The 26967-nt window shown below is 43.5% G+C and overlaps 1 protein-coding gene across 1 annotated transcript; it reads right to left on the reverse strand.

Annotated features, from left to right (window-relative positions):
- Positions 1-714: 714 nt before the first annotated feature.
- Positions 715-19671, reverse strand: DDX3X (DEAD-box helicase 3 X-linked). Its single transcript, XM_086766384.1, has 17 exons — positions 19505-19671; positions 16854-16911; positions 15722-15772; positions 9745-9868; positions 8405-8545; positions 8214-8313; positions 7513-7648; positions 6989-7074; positions 6243-6341; positions 6004-6164; positions 5659-5803; positions 5407-5551; positions 4930-5111; positions 4722-4839; positions 4129-4285; positions 3546-3673; positions 715-3234 (listed from the first exon to the last, which is right to left on the reverse strand). The coding sequence occupies exons 1-17, from the start codon at positions 19547-19549 to the stop codon at positions 3152-3154; spliced, it is 1959 nt and encodes a 652-aa protein (XP_086622510.1). The 5' UTR covers positions 19550-19671; the 3' UTR covers positions 715-3151.
- Positions 19672-26967: the final 7296 nt, after the last annotated feature.

The following is a 26967-nucleotide window of genomic DNA, read 5'->3' on the forward strand; positions in this document are numbered from 1 at the left end:
TCTCTACTGTATGCCTCTGCATACTCCAGTACTTAAACCTCATTCCAGCTCAACACTGTAGTTTAGTTTAAGAAACCAGTTCAAGACTAGAATGGGGGCATAGATGCACTAACTGGAAGGGGGGGCGGGGGGGGGGGGTGGAGAAGAAGAGAGTTCCCTCCACATCTTTTTGGAGGAGAGGGAACAGGGTATGTACTCCAGTTTTCCCACAGAATTGCACATGCTTATTTTCAATGAGGCTGCCTAGCAACTACCAACAGGTAGGATGTCAAAATTAAAGCTGTCTAGTACAAGGTAGCTTTGCCAAGTTTAGAGGCACAACTGACACAAGGTCCTTAACATTATATGAGTGAGGAATCAAATCTGAGCACAAGTTCAAAGTATTTCAAATTATTTTTGTTGCAGGCAAACTTGGTACCCCCCAAGAGAGAGGGGGGGAATGAGGTGGGGTGGGGGGAAGGTGGTCATCTCCTCACATCCCATTATCTGCTTTTGTTAGCTTCTCTGGAAAACTTGTACAAGTATCCAAGACTGCGGGGCAGAGGTTATTTTAAGGCTGCTACAGCTACAGCCCTGAGCCTAGCTGTCATTTAATAAGCACACCGATGTGTACCACACTAGATTCACCGGCTTCCAGAGTTGCACGTGAATGAGATTACTTGGGCTACAAATCTTGTAAACCAGAAGAGTGACGCTTCACAAATGAGTCGACTGTGCAGTTCAACTTTTTTATTTTAATAAAATCAAGAATATGCACAGCACATGCAGTGCTAGCATCTAAACTAATACAATAAGCAATTCTAAATCTACAGTGACTTGAAGTTCAATTTTCACATTCAGCAAGTTTAAATCCATTCTTGCATATTGTTTTGAATCCTTGTATTTGAACTGAAAATATTGCTGGCTGATAAAACTTGCTAAAATGCACAAGTCACTGATTATGCCAATACAACAAAGATAACCACATGTTTGAGGATTGCAATGTGCCAGACATTCACTGAAAAAAAAAAACCACACAACTAAACAAAACTCACGCAACAAACATCTGAGAATCTGGACACTTCACATCAGTGTTTAGAAGTGTTTCATTAATATCTTAAGACAAGTGTATCAAAACCTTGGCATGTTTAATTTTAAGTTGCCAATTTTTGTTTTACTATCAGAAAGTTATGGCTACACTGCCAATGCCGGGTCTGCTTAATTTGACTTAAGAGTTTAATATGACTTAAACATTAAAAGCTCACACTACCCCGAAATATATAATTTCACGCATACGGTGACATTCAACATTCAAGTGCCAGTGTTTTTGTACTGTCTTTTGGTCAAGTTTCTTTAAACTTTCAAAGAATCACTTTTAGGCTTACAAAAATAAATATTTGTCAAAAATGTTCAATAAATATTACACAAAACTAGCAGCAAAAAGTATCTAGAAATCTGTCGTGTGCAAAGAGTTTTCTTCCCAGCTATCATTCCCATGGTCCCAAATAAGTTTTAGAATCTATTTCCTTCTCCTTAAACAAGCTGCGTTCAATCTCCAAGAGACAAAATAAGATTGGAAGTTAAGGACACGCACACAAGACATATATAAAATTCTCTGAATGTGCAATAAAAGAAGTATTTTGTAAAAAGTTATGGGCAAAATGTACAAGGGCCTAAACCTAGACTTGAAATAGCACCATAACAAATGACCTCAATACTGTCAAGTGCACCTACTTAATAAAAGTTTTAGAACAAGGCACAATACACTTGAAAAAATCTATTGCACTTTAGGAGATTTTTGCCATTTTCCTATGCCACTGTAGGTTAGTTGTTAACTGCTCTGGCCACAAAGTCAGCACAGAAATTCCAAGTGGCAGAGGCATTCTTCTGGTGGACAATACTTATCTTTGGCCAGATTTAGCATAAACAGACTATAAATACAATGGAAACCTATGCAACTAAAACTGACTAAAACTGCACTTTAATAGCAGAATTGAAACCTTGTGCAGTTTATGTACATTTCCAACCTCTGTGATCTCAGGTTTGTTACTCTTCTGGAGCCATTTTACAAAGTCTACAGTAAGCCAGTTTAACATCTCCACGCAGCTTGAACAGAGTAATGTGAATCTGCATTAAAATAAAGCCTGCTGCATAATTCTTCCTGTTCATACCCTCTTGACCAAAAAACATCAACACTAGCATGCGTTATTAGACCAAAAATTCAGTCAGGCCCTTAAGGAGGACCAATTACTGCCATGGTCAGCCATTCTACCATTTCAATTTCATATGGCAGGCATTTTTAAAAAGTCTAAATAGATGAATTCTCCTAAAAACTATTTCAAGTTATCAGACCTTTAAACGTTCCCTGTAATGTTCTGCCCACATTTGGCTAGCTCACATTGATGATCTGCCTAAATATTGAAAAAGGAATTGCTGTATTTACTTGCATTAACTTCAAAAACAGTGCTTTTAATGTATGCATGTATCCATACATCATCTCATCATGACTGGAATGGCTTATTAAAGGCTATCAGGTTCTAAGTACCTATCCAGGATAGAGTGAGCAAATCAGAACTTTAACTTAGTACAGTTTTGCCACATTAGAAACTAATTGCATTGATATGCTTCAAGATATTTTATTTTTCAGATCTGCAAATACCAAAAGCCCTAATGCAGGCTACCGCATAAGTTTTTCTTTGTAGTATTATGGATGAATCAGTGATTCCTGTTTAAGTTGTATCACACCTGTGTGCCAAGGTTTGATTTTAGCCCAAGTTCAGTAATTTTTATTTTGTCAAAACAATTGATATCTTGAGCATTACTGAGCCAACAGGACATCAAAATAAAAGTTGTCTAAAGTTAAAGGCACAGTACATTAACAAACAAATGATCCTCAGTCACAAAATCATAAATGCAGTTTCTGGGTGGGGATGGGTGGGAGGGGAGTTAATCCTGACTACAGCAATAGAGTCTTCAAAACCACCTTTGAGATAGGGCTACTTGTTCCTTTGTTTCCATCTTGTGACCTTGAGCTCCCTTAAAAAAAATTTCAGTGGAGAATCACAGCTGGTAATGTACTGCGAGTTCTTGAAGCTACACAAGGTATAGTCTGGCTAAGTTACATGTGGTTTCCATATTAGCTTGTTTGGTAGGATATCTGCTGCAAGCAGATTCAGTTGCCCCACCAGTCAACCCCCTGGGAATTATAGTTTCCTCCATATCCATCACTGTTGTAGAAGCCTCCATAACCACCACCTACGAAAGGCAAGAGAAAGTGATGCTTAATTAACCTGCTAAAGACTTGAGCCTTCACAACACAGATGAGATGTCCATTAAAGGAAACCCACCCAAAAGTACTGCCAAATGAACACATTAAAACTAAAACGCTGGGGAAGACGGGTAGCAAACTAATCAAAGACAGGTAATTTGCACCAGCCTAGATCCAAGAAGGATGCTGAGACTTTGCAAGCACCAGTTGACCTTGTATTTAAACATTACCTCCAGAAATTTTACTAGAGCAAGCATTTAAGATCTGATTTTGTATTTGCCTGCCCAGTTTTTCTTACCTCCAAATCCTCTGCTGCCACTTCCTCCACTGCGGCTGCTGGTTGACCGACTGCTACTAAAGCTACTGCTGCCAGAACCACTACTTGTTCGATAGTCTCTGGCACCAAATCCTCCACTGAATCTACTGCTGTATAAAGGAAGAAAAACACTTGAGTGAAGTCAGTAGTATTAAGCACTGCAGACATTGAGATTCAAGTACTAAACTTCTTCCAACACTGGTTACCAAGTACAGCTGATCAACCACCCATGCAAGTGTTGAGTTCAGCACGCTTTATAAGCGTCTCAATGCTACCCAAAAAAGGCATTCGAGATAGCAAAGGAATATTTACTATTCAAGCAGGGTCACGTTGAACTTGCCATATTACACCAAGAATTACTGTCTCAGGTTATTATATGGGTTAATTGCCTTATGATAAGACAGAACAAAACCAGACATGAAGCTGCCACCTTCTGATGTACCTAACTCAGTTCATACTGCACTGGCTCGTCTTCCTCCAACTATATTTTTTAACTGAAAACAAGTCACAGAACTGCCTCTCACAAAAGATTAAGTATATCTTTAAACAAAGTTGTGACTATTACCTCTTGGACCGTCCACGGCTGCCACCTCCTTTGTGATGCTGTTCATAGGCCATGTTTTCCAGCCAAGACGGTACTTCTTGCTTAGCCTCAACAAGAAGATCAAGCAAGTCCTTGGTGATGTTTATGTTCCTCTCATTGAAGAATGAGGTGGCAAGACCTTAAGTAAATAACTCAGTTTTAACTCCACACAAAGCAAATACACTACAGCACTTAAATCCGTTCCACACTCTGCTTGCAGCTGTGCCAAGTACAAGATCAGATTCTTTATAGCCAAGCCTGAGAACACCAGAGTTGCCTGAAAAGAAAGCTGTTTAAAACCATTATTCTATCACAGCTAGTCACTAAAAAACCCTACTTACTGACAGACACACAACATATCAAGTTTACGTGTGGTATGAAAGCTTTTTAATAGCAACAGCAGCACTACCTAAAGGAACTGGTTATCTTCCACACTGGATAAAAGAGCAGTGACTGGCTTCTGGTCACAGAAAGGACCACAAGGGCTTCTCTCAAGCCCTTAGTTGCAACTTGCTACTACACCTCATTAAGTCAGGTATGAAGTGCTGTCTATGAAAGTTATAGATAACACTTACCCAGATTTCCTACACGGCCTGTACGACCAATACGGTGTACGTACTCTTCAATGTCACTTGGCAAGTCAAAGTTTATGACATGCTTTACATTTGAGATATCCAGTCCTCTTGCTGCTACCTAGTGGTTAAAGGATTAAATTAAATCTTAGTAAAATTCCACCAGCCAAGTAATATGCTTACTGGCTCAAACTTCATAGATTTCACTTACTGCTGTGGCGACAAGAATTGGGCTCTTGCCCGAACGGAACTGGTGCAGTGCTTCCTCTCTGTCTCTCTGAGAGCGATCTCCATGTATACTTGTACAGGCATATCCTTCATGGTATAAGAAGTCCTCAAGAGCATCTGCACCCTTTTTAGTTTCCACAAACACCAGAGTCAAGGAATCCTTGCCTAACAGTAATTAAAGCACACATTAGCAGAAGAAAAGCTGCACAGACAAATACTTGGCTCCACCACCTGCTAAAAGGCAGCTTCAGTTCTCTGCTCTTTTTTGTTCTAAACTGAGGACACTGGAGACCTCTCTCCCCATTTTGTATTACCAGAAGAGCTTACATCAACTTAAAATTTACATTTACTCAATGGAATACATTCACTGCACATTAATGAAATACCCTTTCATTCCTACTCAATATAAGTTCTTATTACTTGAGTCATTAGATTTGCCTTATCTGAAATTGGTCATTACCTGTGGCATTTAGTAGGTCAAGCAGAAACGATCGTTTGTCTGACTCTTCCACCCATACTACTTTCTGTGTGATATTCTCAGATGTAGAACCTACTCTGCCAACAGCCAGAAAGATATATTCATCAAGGAAGTCACGAGCAAGCATCTAAAAAAGGTAAGGAAAAAGAAGTCAAACCAGTACCTTTTCCCCCCTGCTTCCACAGATGCAATTTGGGCCTATGAACTGCTAAGTATTTGAACTTTCATAAGTACCTGGATTTCCTTGGGGAAAGTAGCACTGAACATCATGGTATGACGAACTCCCTTTGGTGGCATAGTATCTTGTTCAACAATTCGACGAATTTGAGGTTCAAACCCCATATCAAGCATTCTGTCAGCTTCATCAAGTACCAGGTACCTGAACAGTAATAAAAAATGTTACTCTCCAGAGCTTTTTTAAGTTGTAACCCAGCACAGGCACTGGACTACAAGTTCTCAACTAGCTGATGACAGTTTGAAAGCAAGACCTTAAGTGTCATTAACTAGATCTCACTACAGTTTCCAGCACAGCTTCCAGTCGTCAAGTCACTAGCATATGGACAAGAACACTTTACTTACTTGCAGAAATCCAATCCAATTTTTCCCCTCTCCATCATATCAACCAGTCGTCCTGGAGTTGCTACAAGCAAGTGACATCCACGTTCTAAGTCACGTATCTGCTGACCAATGTCTGCACCACCGTATACAACACAAGGACGAACTCTAGAACGGTATGCAAACTATAAAACAAAGTAAATTAGCTCTGAGAAAAACTGTATCTAAGCTATTTTTTTATAATGATGCACTCCTAGATATACCTTTCTGGCTTCCTCATAGATCTGCACAGCCAGTTCTCTAGTGGGAGCCAAGACCAATGAGATTGGATATTGCTTACGGCGCCCATACCTTCCATTCTCCTGAAAGAAAAAAGAAAACTTGGAATGAGTACCTCAAGTACAAGGGAAAGTAAAACAGGTACTACAGGCAATATTAAAGACGGGTCACCAAGTTTATCCAAACAAGAACAAAAAAGCATGGCTGAGAGCCAACTTGTTTTAAGCACTGCATCTGAAGACTGCTCTACTACAGTACCCAAGATGCAGTTGTTGGTTAATATGTTAATACCAACGCAGCTGCACAAGCTTGGTCTCTACAACCCGCATCATGTCCATAACTTAAGCCACGGAGAAGTAACAGCCATAAAACCTGTTACTTCCTATGCTAAAGTCACTACAACACAGACATGTGTCACCAAGTACCTTTTCTGTACCAAGAGAAGCGTCTTTATAGCTTAACGCAGCAACAAAAACACCCCTAAACAATCTTTTCTCTAGACAGTTACAGTATACCAACTCTTCAGGTACAAAAAAAAATGGTTCCACAACCTGTATTTTTCAAATTAAATAGCCAAGTCTTCTAGGAGTTGAGAAGCTTGCCTATCATACCCAAAATGATTATTATATTTAAGCCCAGCTATTGTGTTCAGTAGTAGGAATCAGCATATGGGGCAAAAAAAACACACATTGGTCATAGCTTTTCCAGGACTGAGTATTCAAATACTTGCCCTCATAGCTCTCAAGGCATCACCAGGACCATCTGCATAGATCTGGCTCAGTATTGGTAGAAGAAACGCAGCTGTTTTCCCAGACCCTGTTAGGATGTAATTCAGTATTTATTATTAATGGTTATTTTCAAAGCTACTGTACTGCCAACTACAGCACTAATCCTGTATCATTAGCATATTCCCAGTAACATCTGCATTAGTATACTGATACTACTTATCCCATTGCAGTGCACTCCTTAGCCAGCAGAGGTTATCTACAAAAGACTTCTCACTCAGCACCACAAAACCCTGAAGTGAATGTGATTTAAGCCATGAACACTTATCTCGGGACAAATACAGTAAATCCAGTCAAGCTACATCTAAGGCAGTTGGCAAGACACTAAAGCTAATCAATTCCCAACAACACAGGTATTTCTGTACACTCTGAATAGAAGTTGTACTACCATACAGGTAGTACCTGCCTGCAGGTTGAGGAATACAAGACCCTACTCCTATTGAAAGAGACTAAGCAGTGACTGACTCACCTGTCTGAGCACAAGCCATCAAGTCTCTCTTCTCTTTAATAATAGGTATTGCATGTTTCTGGACTGGAGTAGGACGGGTGTAGCGTGTGAGCTCAATGTTCCCCATAATAATTTCTCCCATGTCAACATCACTGAACTGTAACATATTTAAAACAAGCAACATGGATATCCTTCCCTTCAGCCACCACGGAACACATCACTCAGTCTAAAAAGTCATCTGTAAACTAGCTGTTGTTTCATCTCTTGCTATAGAACTTGCCTATTAAGTTTGCAGATACTCAGGAGATGGTTACTGAGAGTTTGGTACCTACTTAGTCCAGTCACTTAAGTGATTCTTAAAAAGCCAACCAAGTCTGAAGCACAGACTACGCTTAGCATGATACAATGCCTATGTTTAAGCCATTGTTCCAACAAACCAGCACCTCCAAGCACTTCTATTTCTTTACATGTTTATTGTTTAAAAAGACAAGTCATATAGTTAAAAGTGAGTTAACTAAGTGTTAAGTCAACAAGCTTACACAGCTTCTCCCATGTCTTTATGCAACCCTCTGTAGAACAGCTTCGCTGTAGCAAGGCAAGACAATATTTCCTTTCCTCCCTAAACCTAAGACAGTATGACATCATGTTTCATAAGCAAAAGAGTGACTATTAGATACATCAGCAATCCATATCTTTTTTAAAAAAAAAAAAAACAAACTTACACTTTCAATATGCGGAGGACAGTTGCTGCCTGTTGCTTCAACAGGAATATCATCATATTTCTCAAAATTAATGCCAGTATTGCTTCCTGAAAAGAGCTCTCTAAAAACAGAGAGAGAGAGAGAGTATTGTATTTTACCCACTAGGCATACCAATTGACTGTTATGTGAATTTACACTATTCCATTACTTACTGTTCCAGGCGTTCACTTGGGGGAAGAGGCTTTGACCAGTCATCTTCATCTGATTTGTCAGACCAGCGGCTATTCCCACCACGGTCAAATCTGCCAAAGCCACTCCTATCATAGTCGCTACCTCTTCCACGCTCCTCGTATCTAAATACAGCAAAAGTATTAGGCAACCATTTCTGGGCAACAGGATTTTTTGACGTGCAAAATTAGAGCTATAATAATCTAGTAGCATATGCTTGTGTATTACAGATGCAACTGTAGAACAATTCAAAGTCACCAAATTATCTGTACTTGCTTCTTGACCTATGAACCGAAACTAATTTAGTCCCAGCCATCAGACTGGGTCATTTTATTCTCTCATTGACAGGAGGGCTTGTTGTCATTTCACAGCTCAGTTCAGCTTAGCACACTGAACCTTGTACCATAATTTTTATGTGGTTAAGTGTAACAAATGTAAAGAATCAGTCATCTGCCAGTAGAGCAACAATTCAGGTTGCTCAGTCTCTGACACTTTTTGTAGGGAGCTCTGCTTAAATCTCTTAAGAGACACTGTTTAATACTCCACCCCCTCCCTTTTCTCTGTGCCTCATTTCACACAGGTCTCCCACATCCAGACCAAACCCTCAAGTGCTCTAATTTGTTCCTTTATTCCCCCACCACACATGTGGCCAAACTAAGCAACTCAACCACACGTCACATTATTTTATAAAGATGGAGCTCACCTGTATGACTGACTTGGAAAGAAGGTGAAAAAAGTCCTTACCTCAACTGTTTAGTTTTTGGTCTGGTAAATCATGTTTGAGAAAACTCTCGATACAGGACTACCGTCAGCTTTACTAGTTGATAAAGGTCACTCTCACCACACTTGTGCATACAACGCATGATGTGTGTAAGACTGATCAAGTAAGGTAGAGAACCTGCAAGAGTCTCACCCAGTTTTATTAACTACGCTTCTTAAACAAGAAAAAAGAAATATTGAAATTGAAAAAAATTAAAAACCATTTTGATGTATTTTATGTGCTCCCAACAGCTCAATGATTTTTCTGGAAGCAGCCACCCATCTAGCACTTTTTAGGTGAAATGGTTAAGTCATTAAGTAATTATAGCTGCAGCAAGGGGCTGGTGGTAGACTACACCATACACTAACACATGCAAGTTTCTCATCTTTGAACTCACAAAGCTTTAAAAACAAGATCCTCTTAACTCTCTTCTCCCCTCCCAGGTTCCTCCTACCTTATTCTGTTGTTCACACCTAAAACTCTAATTTTAACATCAAGATCACAGGTGCACTACTAGAACTGAGACAGACTTCATATGCACCACCCAGAAGAATTAGTACTTGCCTTCCTCCTCTTGATCCATTTCCACGGTCGAAGAAGCTTGGTTTTGCTCCACGGTCAGACCGTGCACCAAAGCTGCTGTATGCATCCTTGTCTCTGCTAGAACTCCAGCCACCACTATCAAAACCTAGTAGAGAAAGATATTTTAGCCATACGTTACACGGTCCAGACTTTTACAAGAAAAAAAAAATAACACCTCAGTTCTGTCCAGTAAGTCTTCACTGGAAGGTCTACAGGATTGAAAGGCCTTCAACCACAGAAGACATCCAGATGTTAAGACTCATGCAAATAGGGACTAAGCATTTCTCATTGCCTATCAAAAGTTGCCGAAAGCCCCCCACTCATGTACAAGCATGTCACTTTTTTAAAACACTGGTAATATTTAAAACCTTAGTGCTACTATTTAAGTTGCCTACTCTGGCAAGATGAGTATCAGAATAAACATTAAAACACTGAAGTCTCATCAAGCCTATACTACCTCTCCAACTTCAAACACAAGTCCTTGACAACACATTTTTTTTTTTGCAAGGTTAACGAGGCCTCTGGTGGAGATCAATACATACCTTGGTATTAGAAATTCATATGGAAGTTTGAATGTTTTGTCATACTGCAAGTACAGAGCAATCCAATACACAAAGACAAATTAACAGCACCATGCAGAAAGAAGTAATATGAAGTTCTTCACAATGAACTAGCATATTGAATTTTTCCACAGCACTTCTACACCTACCTACAGTAGATGCCTACTTAGATATTAGCTCAAAGACAAAGCCTCCAGTAGAATAAAAAGTACATCAGCTTGCCAACACCATGAAGTAAAAAGCCTCATTTTTATTCATCTACCAGGAGCTGGGAGGTTGGCAGAAACATAAGGCACTAAACAGTGCTTTGGTACTAGACTAAGAACCTACAAATTCTGATTCAGATTTCGAAAACATGACCCAGAGTCTCAGCTATGGGATTCTGGCAGAGACTAAGTTAAATAATTACACAGATAAACAGATCTCACTCCTATTAGGGAGCACGCTTTTGCCAGCTCCACAGCACAAAAATCAGTCAAGACCTATGTAACAGACAAAAGCAGTCACAGAACAAAATTACTGCAGAGAAAGTGGTTATTCTAGGCCCTATCTCTCTGAAAAAGCTTTGCCACAACAATCACCCTACCTTATTAGATGTTCTCTGGAGACTCATTCCCCCTTCCCCTCTCCCTCATTCTTTTGAAGTAATAAATTCTAGTCCTCAGAATCCAGACCGGCAATTTTAAAAACAAGTGTGATAACTAACTCATTTGGTCTGGCTAACTGAAGCAGGCGGGAAAAATAACCCATGCATTAAGTTTATTAGGACACAATATCATTGAATGCTTCAAAACCTCTGAAGTGCTGCAAGAGCTAACTGTAGACCTTAAGGATAAAATAACTTCACACAGAGAGACTACTGACAGAATATCAGGAGTAACACAACTGCTTCATTAACACCTAAGGTTATTTGTAGCTTGTTTAGAAGGCATCTAAATCCAGATTTTAGTATAGCTTTCAAATCACACTAAAAACACTGGGGTACATCATTATGCCAAGAGATCTAACAGCAGTGGTACTGACAGAGCTATCTTCAGGACAATATAAACGTAGTTTCTCACTAGTGAAAAAAAATGGGTTGACCCTGTACTACATCAAGATCTACCAAGTCTGAAAACTTCCAGAGAAGAGTCAAAATTTTATATTCTAAATAGCACAGGAAGTAAGCTTACTCATCTAACTCGTTACTACACTACTTTCTGAAGATGGTACCTTGCCATATTAACCTTTAACGCAGTGCAGCAACTTCTAGACCAAGTCTTTAATAAATACATATTTATACACACCCTGCTTGACAATTAGGGCCATTAATTCCACTTTCAGTTTGGTATCCCTAGTTTGGTTTTACTTGTGGATCAGCACAGAGTAACAGAGGCTCAGGCCACACAAGTCAATTCTAAGTAACCAGCTAGCAGAAGGTATCATGATAATTTAGAACACATGGTCAATTAAAATGCACTGAGACAACCCATAACAGAAGATAGACTGACTTCTCTGAAGTGAAAAGAAATATCACGAGACCATGCAAGAATTATCAGGAAATTCCTTAAGACATCAAGGCTTTTTTTTAAAAAAAAAAAATTGTACAGATTCCATCCAGCACTTATTTCTCAAAGTGGCAAGTTTGGAGTTCAGTACATTAATGAGCTTCCAGAGCAATTTCTGTAGTTCTTGTACCTATGAAGAGTGGTAGAATTGACAACGTTCCTCCTCAAACAGCATTTAAATTCACATTTTATAATGCTCTAACAATCATTGTCAGTTTACTTGAAAAGCTGTCACATGCAGCAGCAATCATCAGGTTTTTTTAAAAGATGCAAAAACAATTACAAATCATAGAATCCTTGAGGTTGGAAGAGACCCTTAAGATAAGTTCTAACATCTACTCTTTGATCTGCCATAGATCAGATTAGACTATAAATATCCAAGAGCAGCTTCCAGGAAGTTTAATAAGAAAACACAACAAGAAGCTTTAGTCTTAAGACAAGCTCATGGAAGCAAGATGCTTTAGACAAGACAGCCCTGCATACTAAGCTGTATATACTGTAACTTGAACAGCTGAAAAACAGAACTGCCATTAAGTAGCCTAAGGACACATTTTCATGCGTGCTCTTATTTCCTGCAGTTTTGTATTGTCTTGTTCCCATGTACAAAGCTAATATTAGCATTACAAGAGGGACAGATCCGCAGGCATAGGGCAAGAGTAAGCTGAAGAAAGCCCTGTATGAGTTTTAAACAGAAATATTCTAGATATCTTAGTGTGCTTCCCCTGTCAATATCTACTGAAATCATGACAATGCTCAGCTCTTCATAAACACAAAACAGGAGAAACAATTCTCTTTTCAGTTTTTGAATGCAGTTTCACAGGAGTCCATAGGGTCACAGTATGTGAGCAAGACCATTTTACTGCATTAGTCAAGTAAAAGTTCTACGAAATAGTTTAATTTTTACATCAATTAAAAAAAAAAAAGTATCAGGTTACTACACTTTTAAGGCTGCAATAAAAGTTTTGCTACATAGTCAAACTATTATCCAAGGTCTCTTTTGCATGTTTCTTGTTAATGTCTACACCTTGAAAAAGCCCGCTAAAGATTCCAAGGAGCAGCCAATACACAGCATTAGCTTCAACAAAGCCAAAGCAGCAATGGTTAATTTACTTGTAAGCAACAGAAGTAAACACTACTTTTATGAAAATACAACTGTGTAACAGACTTCAAATCATCCTATAAAAAAAGCTCAGCTTTACATCACTGTACTGATGATATCCACATCGCTTCTCAGGAAGGGGCCTGAACTGGAATTGCAGCTTTTCCATTTAGCCATCATGAACCTTGTCACAGGGAGCTATGGGGAGCCTAGTGATACAGTACTCAAACAGCTTTAAAGGAAGTTTTTAAGTGTTACATTTACCAAGGAAAGTTGGCAGCCTATGTTGTATTAGTTGAACAAGCCATGTATCAAACTTAAGTTTCGTGACTTGTGTTGCTTTTCACTTCAGTTTGCAAAAAGGTGTACACCATCACACACACATTGCAGGGTTTGAACTCTGGTCTTGCGCAGAAAAAATAACAGCAACAGGACTATACCATAACAAGTAATTATACGAACTCAAGGTTAAGACTAAAGTATACCTCCATATCCAATATACCCAAAGATTAAACTAGAGTTTGGTACAAATCACCATATAGGGAAAGGAAATCCAAACAGCAAGTGTCCACAAGCCAACTTTAAGTTGTTTCCTGCTTTTGAGAAGTCTTCCTTTCCAGGTTAGCTAGTTGATTTCCTGAAAGATTTGCTTACATTTGAGGATAATGTGATTAACCAATCCCTCTTTCTCCAAAACATTCATAGAATCATAGAATAGTTAGAGTTGGAAGGGACCTTCAACGGTCATCTAGTCCAACCCCCCTGCAAGAAGCAGGGACATCCCTGACTAGATCAGGTTGCTCAGAGCCTCATCCAACCTGGCCTTGAACGATTCCAGGGATGGGGCATCCACCACCTCTCTGGGCAACCTGTTCCAGTGCTCTACAACTCTCATTGTAAAAAATTTTTTTCTAATATCTAATCTAAACCTACCTCCTTCTAATTTAAACCCATTACCCCTTGTTCTATCACAACAGGCCCTACTGAACAGCTTCTCCCCATCTTTCCTGTAGGCCCCCTTGAGGTATTGGAAGACCGCTATCAGGTCTCCCCAGAGCCTCCTCTTCTCCAGGCTGAACAGCCCCAACTCTCTCAGCCTGTCCTCATAAGAGAGGTGCTCCAGCCCTCTCATCATCTTTGTGGCCCTCCTCTGGACCCTTTCCAACTGGTCCATGTCCTTCTTGTGTTGGGGACTCCAGAACTGGACGCAGTACTCCAGGTGGGGTCTCACCAGGGCAGAGTAGAGGGGCAGAATCACCTCCCTCGACCTCCTGGCCACGCTCCTCTTGATGCGGCCCAGGATGCAGTTGGCCTTCTGGGCCGCAAGGGCGCATTGCCCACTCATGTTGAACCTCTCGTCTACCAACACTCCCAGGTCTTTCTCCTCAGGGCTGCTCTCGATCCAATCCCCGCCCAGCCTGTATTTGTGCTTGGGATTGCCACGACCCAGATGCAGGACCTTGCACTTGGCCTGGTTGAACTTCATGAGGTTGGCACGGGCCCACCTCTCCAGCCTATCCAGGTCCCTCTGGATGGCATCCCTCCCTTCCAGCGAGTCGACGGCACCACACAGCTTGGTGTCATCAGCGAACTTGCTGAGGGTGCTCTCATAACAGGCTGTTCATCATTTGGTGCTTTCAGCTGTGCTTCTTTCAGGTGAAAGAAAACCCCATACTGGCTTGGACACACGCAAAGGCAAGACAAGACCAGACTGAGCTGTTTCTTCAAATGGTGCAAAACTGGAGTGGAGCATTTTTCATCTAGTCAAATTTAAAATTACATGGCTCCAGAAGTATTATGAGCTATATTAACATATATTCTCCTCCCACTCACTCCTAATGGAAGTGCAGTATTGAAAACGATCTGTCGAAGTCCACTGCTTTAGAAACAGATGAGACTTAAGTCTTCCTTAAGTTGTTGTGTAGCAGAAAGTATTTTAATCCCTCCATTCCAGTATTTCAATAAGTGTTAGAGGAAATGTTTCTCTAGTATCTACACAAGTCATTAAACAGAATTATAATGCACACTGCAGTATTGGCAATCTTTGTATATCTTACTAATAAAGGTCATTATTTACTTCACTGAAGAACTACACAAGATTTTTCCTCCTTATCATGTTTTATTTGGAAAATCAAATGCAAGACATAAGGCCATTTCTCAGCTCAAACCTCCGTGTGTAAACATATGACCAACACTGGTCATGTACTTCATGGTTCATGCACCAGCATCCCACATTTACTTCGGCAAGTACTCTCATGGACTTCCATAAGAACTACAAGCTAAACAAGGACAATATATCTAACTGTTCTGTTTCTCATGCTCCCTAGTTAACAGCAAGTTACATAAAACACCCACTTACAAAGTGAAACTACACTACTCGTTCATATTAAACAACTGAAGTTCCACATCACAGTCACTAGCAGAAAAACTCGTACACTCAAACTGTGTTAAAATCGATGCTCAAGATTACAGAGCTTGTCAAGTTAAGATGGGAGATTCCACCTTGCTTCACAATTGTTTAATGAGATATGGCAGATATTTTACCAGTCAGATATTGAACTTGAGCTTATTATATAACCTGATGAAGGAACCAAGAACAGCACATTAAAGGCAGTGTTTTGCCCAGAATAGTCAAGCAGTCACTATAATCACCTCTAACAGTACTGTCGAAGCCTTTAGCAGACTGTTCCTGAATATCCAGAAGTGGGCCAAGAACCAGTTAAAAGCGTTGCTACTGTATTTCTGATACCTACCCTGTTTTGAAGCTTCCCTGTTCCGCAAGTGAGGAGGAATGTATCGGCCTTCTAAAGAACAAAAGAAAGGTAGTGTTACAAGACTGCAGTGTTAGCACCTTTTGAGATACAGTCTTTCCAACAACAGCTTTTGGGTAGGAAGACATTTTCTCCCTCACAAGGTCTAAGGCCTCTTACAGCATCTTTAAACAAGAGTCCTTTAATACATCCCTAATACCCTTCTCTCATAGGACCAACACAGTGAAGATTAAGTTACTGCATACTCGTTTTGGTAGGTTGTTTGGTTTTGGTTTTTTTTGTTGTTGTTTTTTTTTTTTTTTTTTAAAAGGTACAGATGTCTGGCTAGTCCGTTGACCAAGTCATACATGCCCTTTATGGATGTTAGTGTCTGTGATGAAAGCCTGTCTTCCTAGAACTCATTAAGGCTTAACCCAGTGCCAGATATTTGATCAGCTTAAGATTTACACCATGTCACTAAAGTACTGGCACTCACAGTATATTACCATCAGTATTTTTCCTTCCCCTTAAATTCAGCCATCCCCATCAGTTCAGCTCAGATCAAACCAGAAGCCACACATAACTGCCTCTGAATAGCATTCTTCCATTTACAATCCAGAACCATCTGTCTGCTAAGCAACATGAATCAGAATGTACCAGGCACAAGCTGAATGTGAATTCCTGGAAGATTCCCCTCTCTTCTTAACATACTTAAGTACTGCATGTCAGAGAATGCAACTTCTACTCTACAAATTAGGACTAGTGCCGTTAGCTATTAAAACTTTTACCTTCAAATATTCCAACTGTAGCTGGATGTTTTGAGAAGACAAATCATCACATTACTACTATCTGTGGCCTCAGCTGTTTGACTAGAGGTAACAGAAAATCTGGGACAAAATTGGAACACTCAGTTCTCTAAACTTAAATAAATACTCCAGAAATGTACACATGCCATATCACTGCCAAATCAAGTGCTCCTACCTAAAATACAGAACATTTTCAAAGACATGACTAGCAACCTCTTTAATTTCCCCATCAGCCTCTGAATCTTTGCCTCAGCAATTAACTGTTCACAACTGCAAAACCCTTATTTCTAAAACTGTGTGTGTAAGCTTGAGAACTTGCATGTACTTACTGCTTGAAGAGCTTCCTTCACTCTGAGAGTCTGAGGAATTCAAGTCTAGACCAGAAAACTAGAAGAAATAAAACAAGTATCAACATGTTATACCATTAACTTATGTTAAGATACAAAAAGTCCTTTTGCTTATCAAGAGCGGTGTTCTGACAAGTTACTGCTGCAAAGTTATTTGTTTATAGTGTCAGTTACACCTCCTATAAAGGACAACCAAAACCAGTTAGCACTCAAAGCTATCTTCAAGTGTCTTCCACCAATAACACATACCACACAGGCAGCAAGGCCAGAAGAGTATCTTACAGCCACCAAATCAAATACCAGACTTCTGCTTCACACATTATATGCAGGCTAAACAGCCATTTAAAACAATCTTTCAGTCCACTCAAATGCATCTTGATTGAGCTCAAGTGCAGTTTTTTAAATGGTTTTTTTTTTAGGTCAGAGACTATAATCCAAATACCACCAATTTAATTGAGGACTTCACTTGCAAAGACTCTTTACACTGCGTTAACTCTACTGAGACACAGCCTTCATGTTTCAGGCAGCCACTCTTCACAAAACACCAGGTGACTTCTTCCTACAGTTACTTTGGCAAATACAATTTTTGGTTGGCTTTTCTAAAACACCACTGCCTGCAGTCTCCCAGTAAACTCTACCAAAAGGTATTTCAGTTCAGGCACCATTAGCACATAAGACAAATGTTTTACGTCAGAAAACAATACGGACCCATTTCAGCATAAGGCAGTGGGCAACTCACAAAAGCTTTAGCAGCTTATTACAGTTGTTTGCCTGCATGGCAGGATTAGAAACTTACATGGAATGTAAGTTATCTATATATAACATACATAGTTATATAAGAAACTTATATGGAATAACAAGATATGTTTAAATACAAACAACTTTTATGCAAGACCAATTGTACAGAAATGTCTTCCAATATGTCCTGAATCAATCCAAAGCAAAGATCCCAATGCACCGTCCTAGATATTCAGTTGTGTGCGCCATTTAGGACACTAAGATTCTTGAAAAATCCTCTTGTGGCAAGCTTCGTATCATCCTCTTTGAAGTCCTTATTTAAAACCTGATCTCTTTACTTGATCCTAACATCAACGTGAAGCTAAAGAACGGCTCTAATTTGAACAACAAACAACAACAAAGACTATAAGGCAAAAGTGGCTCTGTAGCGGCAGTCAATAGAAGTGATGCATAAATTTTCTCGCCCTGGAAGATTTATCGTCTCCATCGTGGGCGCAACACTTGCCAAAAATCTGATTTCGGAGATGGCGCAGCGACGAAGCCCGGCGCGGCCGCCATCTCAGTGCGGCGGTGCAGCCGGCACTGCGGGTTGGGATTTTCGGCGCAGCAGGGAGCAGCCGCAGCCGCCCAGCTAATCCGGCAGCCGGCACCCGTCACGTGCTACCTCGGGAAAGGGGGGAGAAGAAACAGCGAAAGCCGGGGGGCGGGGGGGAAGGACTGGCTCCCTGACCTACTTCGCCGAAGACTCCAGAGTAGCGGCCGCCCAAAGCCTACAAGCCGCCGAGGACTAGCGCTGCCCTGCCACGCCAGCTGCCTGCCCTGCGTCTCGCTAAAACACAAGTGCCTCTTCCCGCCCCCCCCCCCCCCCCCCGGGATTAGATAACCATCTATCCGCTCCACATTGGGCAGCGGCCTCTACCTGACTCCGCCCAGCAGAAGGGGGGGAATGGAAGATGTAAGGAGCGGGGCGGGAAGGAGAGAAAAGGGGGAAGGGAAAAAAAAAAAAAAAAGAAAAGGGAAGAACAACACGGCGGGCCCAGACACATGCCGGCTGAGGCGCTCCTCGTCCAGGCCTAACTGCGTCACCGGGGCCCACCGGCCCCGGAGGAAAGAGCGGGAAAGCCTGCCGCCGGGCCCCGCTGACGCAGCGCGAACAAAGGCGGCCGGCAGCGCCCCCTCCCCCGGGGAAGGGGGCGCCAACACAAAGCGCCGTCCTCCCCCATCCCCCCGTCAGAAGCACAATGGCCGCCATTTATCCTGCCGTCCTCCCGGCCCCCCCGGCTCCCTCCCTCCTCCTCCCCCACCCCACCACGGCCGTTCCCCGCCGCCGCCGCCAGGGGTCCCGGCAGCCAGCGTTACCATCGTCGCTCGCCGTCACACAAAAGCCGGGCCCGGAGCGTGGCGAGGAGGCCGCGGGGGCAGGCGATGATCTCGGCCCCGCCGGTAGCGGCGGTCCCGTCGTTCCCGCGCGCGCTTTTCCCCCCTCCCCCCTCCCCCACGACCCCCTTTTCCCGCCGCGGCGACGGTTCGCCCCCCGCGGGAGGAAAGCCGGCGCGGAGCCGCCGCACAACGGAAACTGCGCAACAACCGAATACGCCACAAACGGGCCGCGTTCCGGGAGGGGGCCACGCAGGGGGAAAGGGTGGGGTTGCTGGCGAAAAAATCGCGGCGGGGGGGAGAGAGAAATCATGACGGTCGGGGACCGAAGAGCAAAGCAAGTCCCATGTCAGGAATCTCGACCATCTCTCTCGCCATCCCTGCCCCACGCACTCGCAGCCTCCTCCGCGCCTCTCCTCCCACCCCGTCGGCCGCCGCACTCTGGTTAACGGAGCCGGCGCCGCTTCCCTTCCCGTCCCCTCCCCCCCCCCGTCCGCATTCCGGGGCCCGTCCCTCACCTGCTGGTCTAGACTAAGGGCATTTTCCACCGCCACATGACTCATAACGAGAGATCGTCTCGGGGTGTCCCGCTCCGCCTCGAGAAATTCAGATTCGCCGGGTTGGGAACTCGCCGCTACTGCCGCTCGCCCGCCGCGAACCCCTTTCCTGACTGAGCACCCCCCCCGCTTCGGCCCCGGCCTTTATATAGTCCCCGCCCCCCTCCCCGCCGCCGCGCGCTGACTTCAGCGCGCACGCTACCGCCCCTGCCCGGCCGCCCCCCCGCGCCTTTCTCCCTCCCCCTCCGCTATCGCGAGAGGAAACCGGCCGCGCTGCGCCGCCGAGGCGGGGAGAGGGGAAACTATCGCGAGACCGGCGCCGGCCTGCGCCGCTCGGCCCTCGGTGAAGGGCGCGACGGAGGTGTCGCGAGACTTCGGGCGCCGGCCCCGCGCGGCAGCCGCCGGGTCTCCCGGGCTCCGCTGGCGATACCGCGAGGTTTCCCCCTTCCCCATCTCCCCGCAGCGGCCCCGCTCTCCTCTGGGGGGTGGCGGGGGAGGGGGGAGAACGGCTACAAAGTCTCGCGAGCTCACACACCCCCCCCCGCTACCCCGCGCTGCTTTTGTTCGGCGTGCTCGCGAGAGCGCCCCGCCGCGCGCCCGGATGAGATGTCTCTAGAAGGAGCCGGAGACTTGGTCACGTGGGCGGCCCGGCCGGCGCCTGCCGCCATCTTGTGCGTTTCCCTGAGCCCAGTGGCGTAGGTCCTAATGGAAGCGCGGTGAGGAGCCCGAGCGGGGCGAGAGAAGGAAGAGGGCACTAGGAATGGTGCGCTGTGGGGCTCAGCCAGCTTCAGTGTTACCTGAGCAGGGGCTGCTTCACCCACAGACACACTGGCCTCCTGCTTCTGACGCCCCCCCCCTCCCCCCCCCCCCCCCGTGCACACACCAGTCCCCTACACGGAGCCTTTGCAGGGCAGGAACTTGGCCTCCTTCCCTTTTGCAGGCTCTACGGTGCATCATGGCGTAAGCATCTGCATGCTTCCTGACAAGTCACGTCACCTCACCGTTCTCCATACAGTCCCTCTCACCCACGCTGGGCTTCACTGCTCAGCTGCCCTCAGTGGGGGACACATTAATTTTTGGCTCTGGCTGTGCCTACAGGGCTACACAATGCTCCATAATGCCTACAGTCCGGTAACACATCATAATGAATTACTCACCCCATGTGCTGGGGGTGGTAGTCAACACTACTTATTACAGACATTTTTCCCAAAACCTTGTTTTGGGATGCCAAAGGTCACCCCTCATTTCCCTGTAGTGACAGTTTTACTGAACTGTCCCCTTATATCCACAAAAAGCCCCACACTGGGCTTACTAGTTTTCTGTTAGCCTGTAAAATGCCACTCAAATAATAAGCATTAAGCTCCTTTCACTTCTCAAAAGAGAGAAACACTCCCATACACTTCCATCGCATCCTGCTGACACAGAAAATACTTGATCCATTTCCTGGAATTTGGGTCAGTAAAAGTACTGACAAACATGCTTAGAGGATCAGGATACCTCTGAGGCTATTAAGTCATGAGGAAAAAAATGTGGGGTTTTGCTGTCCTTGATCCCCACGTAGTAATTATTCCTCTATTTCCCTCTTCCTTGGGCTCCCGCCCAACAAGAAGATATAAGGAAGAGTCATACTCCAGAAGGATGGCTAGATTCACTGTGGGATTTAAAAGCAAGGCAAAACTTTTCCATAGTACCCACACATAAAAACATCTATCTTAGTTTTTCCTGAACACAGAGTTCTTTCACATAGCTGCCCTTCAAGTTGGAACTCTAGAGCCAAAGTCCTTCCATTCAAGAAATGAAGCGCTACAAGATTTAAACATCCATGAACAAATCCTTAAATGAGCAACACATATTCCTTCTCACAAACAAAACACTCAATTCTGTACAGGACAGGGCCTGCCCTTAAACAAAATATTTACCATCCTTCTGCTTTGGTCTTCCATAATGCTTCTTTAACCAGCTACAACTCCACAGTTGAAGGTTTATACTTGTTTTTTCTTCCCCAGGTGCACTTATTTATATAATTTAAATGCTTCCAGGTGTGTTCACCAAAGCTGCCTGACAGTTAAAAGGGAAAAAAAAAAAAGATTCTATGTCTTTTAAAAGCTGTTCTTGGGCTTAGGCCTAAATTTGGGGGTTTTTTTTTAACCAAATTTCAAATAAATCTTTTAATTACTTTTCTTTTTACAACTTTGCAGACAATTCTAAATTCTAAACAATTCTGCACTGTTTACATCCCTACTACGTCTGCAGTGCTTTTGTAAACAAAAGCATTGTTTGATATAATTCATGTGTACTAGCAAATGACATTAATGAATCCTTCTTCACTGTACAAGTTTTAGAAGTATCACAGTAACTTGAATCCCATTCCTGCAGTCAGGAAAGCAGGTGAGCCCGCTTGCCTCCAGGCCAGGTCAGTAGAGGGGCCTGTGTGCATCATACAGTCACGCTGGCGGCGCGCTCCAAGGCAGTCCACCCCGGGCAGACCAAATTAGAAAGCTGGAGTCTCCTGCTGCGGGCGTGCAAGTGCTCCCATTGCTTAGGGAAGTCAGTTTTCCCTTTGTTATTAAGTTACCGTCTGCATTAGGTTGGACTATGTATCCTCAGTTTCACTTTTTATTCTCCTGCAGCTGACTCAGAGACAATTTGCTGACGGAAGTTGAGAAGCTAATGAGTACTTGAGTCAAGCGTTAAGCTAACACGGGGAATCCTCACAAATCCTGCTCACTGTCTGTTAAACTCAGGAATTTTTTGCTGATGGACTCAAATAAAACTGCTTAAAACCTGACACTGCTGGGTGCTTGGACACTCTGTTCTTAAATCCTAGCAGGATTCCCAAATTTGCTGTTCCTTCACCTGCAGAGCCTCATCAGGTAGGTGTTCCAAAAGGCTACGCTGTTAGCCTCAACATAGCTAGAGATAACAGCTTTCTGAGTATTGAGGACGTTATTGTTGTGCATTAGGAAAGCACTATCCCTGATTGCCACCAAGCAGCGTGGGTTGTAAAGTCAACACTGTTTATGAAGTTGCAGCTGCCTTTTAGAATATTTTTACTAAAAGCTGATAGACGCTGGCCTTGCATACGCAAGTTTCCGTATCTGTTTTGAGACTACTAACAGGTCATATGGTACTAGGCATCTTAACAAGCAGATTTCCCATGTTTCAGAGCTGTGAGCTTACTTCTAAGGGAAAGGGGTATTTTACTAACGGTAAGGCAACTCAGACTTAGGCCTTGAAATACAGAGTGTGATGAAAAAGTAAATCCTACCGTGGATATAATTCTCAGGTTGCAGTACTGAAAACTCCTTTCTTGTTCTACAGAGCTAGCTATGAGACTAAGACTACATACCATATTTTTGTGAGTCTTTCACATTGCAAGCTGGCAGGGCAATAAAAAGAAAAGCTAATGTTGTCCAGCCACAAGTTAGGAAAGGGACTGAGAATCAGTCTTTAGTCAACAGTGTATAGCTCTCAGTAATATCAGAGATCTATCTTTAACAGCATAATTTTTAAATGCTGCATCTGATCAGTTCCAAATTTTCTGGGGACATTTTTAGACATCAAAAGGCAGAGTCTTACTGATTTGGAGGAATAACATGAAACAAAGAACCACGTGCAACCAATGATATGCTGTTAGTGAAGCCTTCACTACAAAGTCTGCATTTCCCTGCAGCAGCGGCTAAAAAACTCCTTGGACCAATGGATAAGTTTTAAAATTATATATGTAAAAGCAATTTATGTGGCAGAATAAAATAAAGAAGCATTTTTGTAGCTGGCACCCTTCATCTAACTTCAAAACAAAACCAGGCCTGTTGCATTGGATGGCCTTCCCAGGTTCCTCACGTTTGGGAGGCTGTCGTCGTTCTTCAGACATTTCTCTCAGCGGCAGTACTGGTGTAGGCAGTTCCTAGCACTTGCCATTTGTTCCTGTCCTCAAGGTGTCCCCTCAGCTGTCCCAGTATAGCTGTTAGTGATGCCAGTCCATGCAGTGAATGAAGGAACTGATCTGAGTTTAAAATAACTCTGTTTGTAGGGGTAGGGAAAAAAAACCCTGCCTGAGTCAACTCTCTGCCCAGAGAAATGACTGTGGGATATTGGTGTGTAGTCAGTTTCTTCAATTTAGTGAGTATTTCCCGCCATACCTGCCTTTAACTCAGTGCGCAGGGTGAAGCCGGTACACTTAAGCCCAGCATTTCTTTCACTGCCATTGCCAGCTTGCGTAGTCCCTACCTCACCCTGCACCCCCAGCGCAATTCAGCCTCTCTGTGATAAATTATTTTAGTCCCAAACAGAATTCCAATTACAGTTTCCAATTTATTGAATAGAGGCATGCAAACAGCGCTGGGTGCGCCGGGAGTCTCCGCTCCACCACTTTGTTCACAGTTACAGTATTTATAACCTCTCCCGGCTCCCCCACCTTGCCTGTCTCCTTTTTTTTTGCGGGGGGGGGGAACTCACAATCTACACTCCATTGGTTACACACACCGTTTGTGACAGGTGCTGACTGGCTAAGAGCGTGTCCCCGGCCACTATACAGGTGTTAATTAGCTAAAAGTATCGAAGCGGCTGATCCCATATTTGGGGTTGTTTACGTGCCTGTGGCCATCAGCCCCCAGCCCAGTTTTCCTGCCTTTTGCTCGCTCCACTGTTCAGTGTCCTTCTTATAACCTTGCAGCAGGTAAAACCTCTAATTATGTTAAACTACCAAGGCAGGAGTGAATCCCACCAAACACATCTCAATAACTCAGATACGTTTACAACAAAACTTATATACAGTTTACAAAAAAAAATATACAGAGAGGGTCACATTTCACCATGCAACCCTAGTATTGCTTCACATTAACACGAATCAGGTGAACATATCTCACACTCTCAAATAAACCAGTGGGGAGAGGGTGTTATTTTTCATCCGGATCAGTCCTTCAGTCTGGTTGGAGGGGCTACGCAAACGCCTCTGGACAGTCCAACAAGAGCAGGGTAACTCGCCCCACACAGGGAAGGCAGGGGCCTGGAGCTGCTGCAGCCGGCACTGCTGCTGAAGAAGCCTGTGCAGAGCCTCAGCCTCCTTGCCCGGCTAGGCAGGGGCAGAACAGCAGCTCATTACACAAACCATGGTTGTCAACGGGGAATCTCAGGAAAATCTGGGCAGAGTTTTCTGTTGCCTGTAGAAATGCATTAGGTATTTTAGCCAAAATGTGCACAGTTGGTTTTCTGGTTTGGGTCCTTTTGTCTCCTTTTGTTTCTGTTTTGATACAAAATCTTACTCTAAGGAATAAAGGAAGTTGCTAATAATAAAAACATGATTATTAAACTGTGTCTGGGCAGCATTTGATAGAATATTTACAAAATTTTCCACTTATGCTGAGTACACCTCTAGCCTAGGTCTTAGAGAGGACATTGTGCCTTTAACTTACATGAAAAATTAAAAGGCAGTCCAATTAAGAGCTCCTCTGTTCTTTGGCTAGGGTATTGCCACCCAAGCCTTGCTGGCTCCCCTTCCCTTGTCTCTTCACACTCCCAGACTAGTACAGGCTGAGAGAATGTACTTAATTGATTGGGGAGGCCTTGATGAAGAGCAGATTCACTATGATTCTCTGAAAAGATGCCTGAAGCATGCTTGCAAACTTCAAAGATATTCACATCTTGTCCTGAAAAGCCACAAAAGACTGTTTACAGAAAGCAGAGACTCTTTACAGAAAGGAGAGACAGAAAGTTTTATAAGCTATGACTCTAGAATAGGGATACACAGAGAGGATTTGGCCATTTCAAACATCTGCTAGTTCTTATCTGAGGCAGCACTCAAGGCTTCTCTTTGTTTTTCTTTTTTTTTTTTCCTTTAATGAAGTTCTCTTTTTTTTTTTTTTTCTGTAATGGTTTACTGACAGGATCAAGCAGTCACAGGCTTCTGTGGGAACTGAGGAAGTACAAACATAGTTTTGTCCTAATTTCTTCTGTTACACTACAGAGGGAAGAATGAGTCCATGAATTTCACACAGGAGATACTTGAGCTGGGGTCTGGGCCCAGGAGCCGGTGACCCGAGTGCTGCCTCAGGGTGCCACTGAAATGGCAGAAGAGGGGAACAAGAATATGGGCAAAGGGATGGGAGACAAGACAAGAACTAGTTAGTTTTAGCTCTCAGCTGTAGGTGAGTATTTCCTAATGGCACTGCCTTCTTATGCGTCGCCAGCTTGGGCCTTGGAGTACATCCCCTTTTGAGGCAAGAGCAAGCAAAGATACACCCATGCTGCTTGCGAGCCTGCAATGCTACGTGCCTGACACCAGAAAGGAGTGATCTGGTGCCTAACGGGGCTGCCTCACCCACCTGGGTCCAGAGCGAGCGTAGTACGGCAGCAGGAGAGGCTTGCTGCCCTCGCCCTCTCCTCCCTGAGCTCCCCATGTACACAGCCAACAGGCTGCTGAAGTCACTGCCCTGTGGTCTGAAGAGAGCTGTGCTCAGCCCAGCCTAGCAGGGACTGCTGCTACTAGCTAATACCCAGAGCAGAGCCCGATGAAATATCCAGTCCCTTGCTCCCAGCCTCTGGCCCGTGTCCCAGCTCAATATCCCTGCTATGCCAGTGAGTCCCTCACTCTGCCGTGCACCTCTCTTGGCTGTGGAGGATTTGCCCTGGCCACACTGCACATATGGGATGGGACAGATATGTCCTGGGCTTTCAAGGAAGGGCCTTGCCAGTGCTCTCCCCTGTTGTGTGAACAGGTTTGACTCCTGCTGCCAGATGTGAACACCTGGCAAGCTTTGACCTTTGCAGGCTGTGGTTGTGCAACACGATGCGGCTGCCAGGAGTCTTCAGGTTAAGCAGCAGTGGCCTCAGCTATCTAAGGAATGCCCAGGGTTGCTAGTACTCCTTATTAAGTGAGGGAGAGATTTTGAAGCAGTAAGTATTGTTACTTAGAGGCAGCACTGACTGTTGGACTTTTTCTGTGGCTCAGGGTTGTAGGGGATGGAGAGTGTTTTTTGACTAAAACAGCAAGGGAAGAACGAACAGAAGGAACATGGCCGTTCTCAGAACATTAAGAAGTTCTGAGTCAGGCTCTATTTTTTGCATCCCTAGATTCCTTGCTAGCTTGGATTTAAAAAAACTTAATCAGTTTTATCTCTCTGCATTCAGATTTCTCCATCCTCCCCACTGGACTCCAGATTACATTGCCTCCCTCTCTCACTCCCCAAGCTTACACACTGCTTTGTCTTCCCAAATTCTGTTTTCCATGTTCCAATTAGATTAAGGGCTTGCCTGCACAGGAAAGTTGCACTACTATTAATTTGCAGTTTGCTTTAAAGAAATTATGTTAAACCTGGGCAAAAGGCCATGTGGATACCCTGGTATTCCTTTGCAGGAATACAAATGGCTTATTTCAGGTTAGATCAGGTCAATTAGGAACAGGAAGAACTTGCAAAGCAATACAT

The sequence above is a fragment of the Chlamydotis macqueenii genome, chromosome 1, assembly GCF_036417535.1.
Source record: "Chlamydotis macqueenii isolate bChlMac1 chromosome 1, bChlMac1.mat, whole genome shotgun sequence".
In the NCBI taxonomy this organism is placed as follows: Eukaryota; Metazoa; Chordata; class Aves; order Otidiformes; family Otididae; genus Chlamydotis; species Chlamydotis macqueenii.

Bases quoted from the DNA above. Each gene is read 5' to 3' on its own strand.
- DDX3X (XM_086766384.1), bottom strand. From the start codon at position 19,549: ATGAGTCATGTGGCGGTGGAAAATGCCCTTAGTCTAGACCAGCAG. The intron at 7,649-8,213 runs GTAAGTTTGTTT...AATATGTTACAG, and splicing joins GTCCTCCGCATATTGAAAGT to TTCAGTGATGTTGACATGGG. The intron at 5,112-5,406 runs GTAATGACCAAT...AATTACTGTTAG, and splicing joins TGACCTACTAAATGCCACAG to GCAAGGATTCCTTGACTCTG.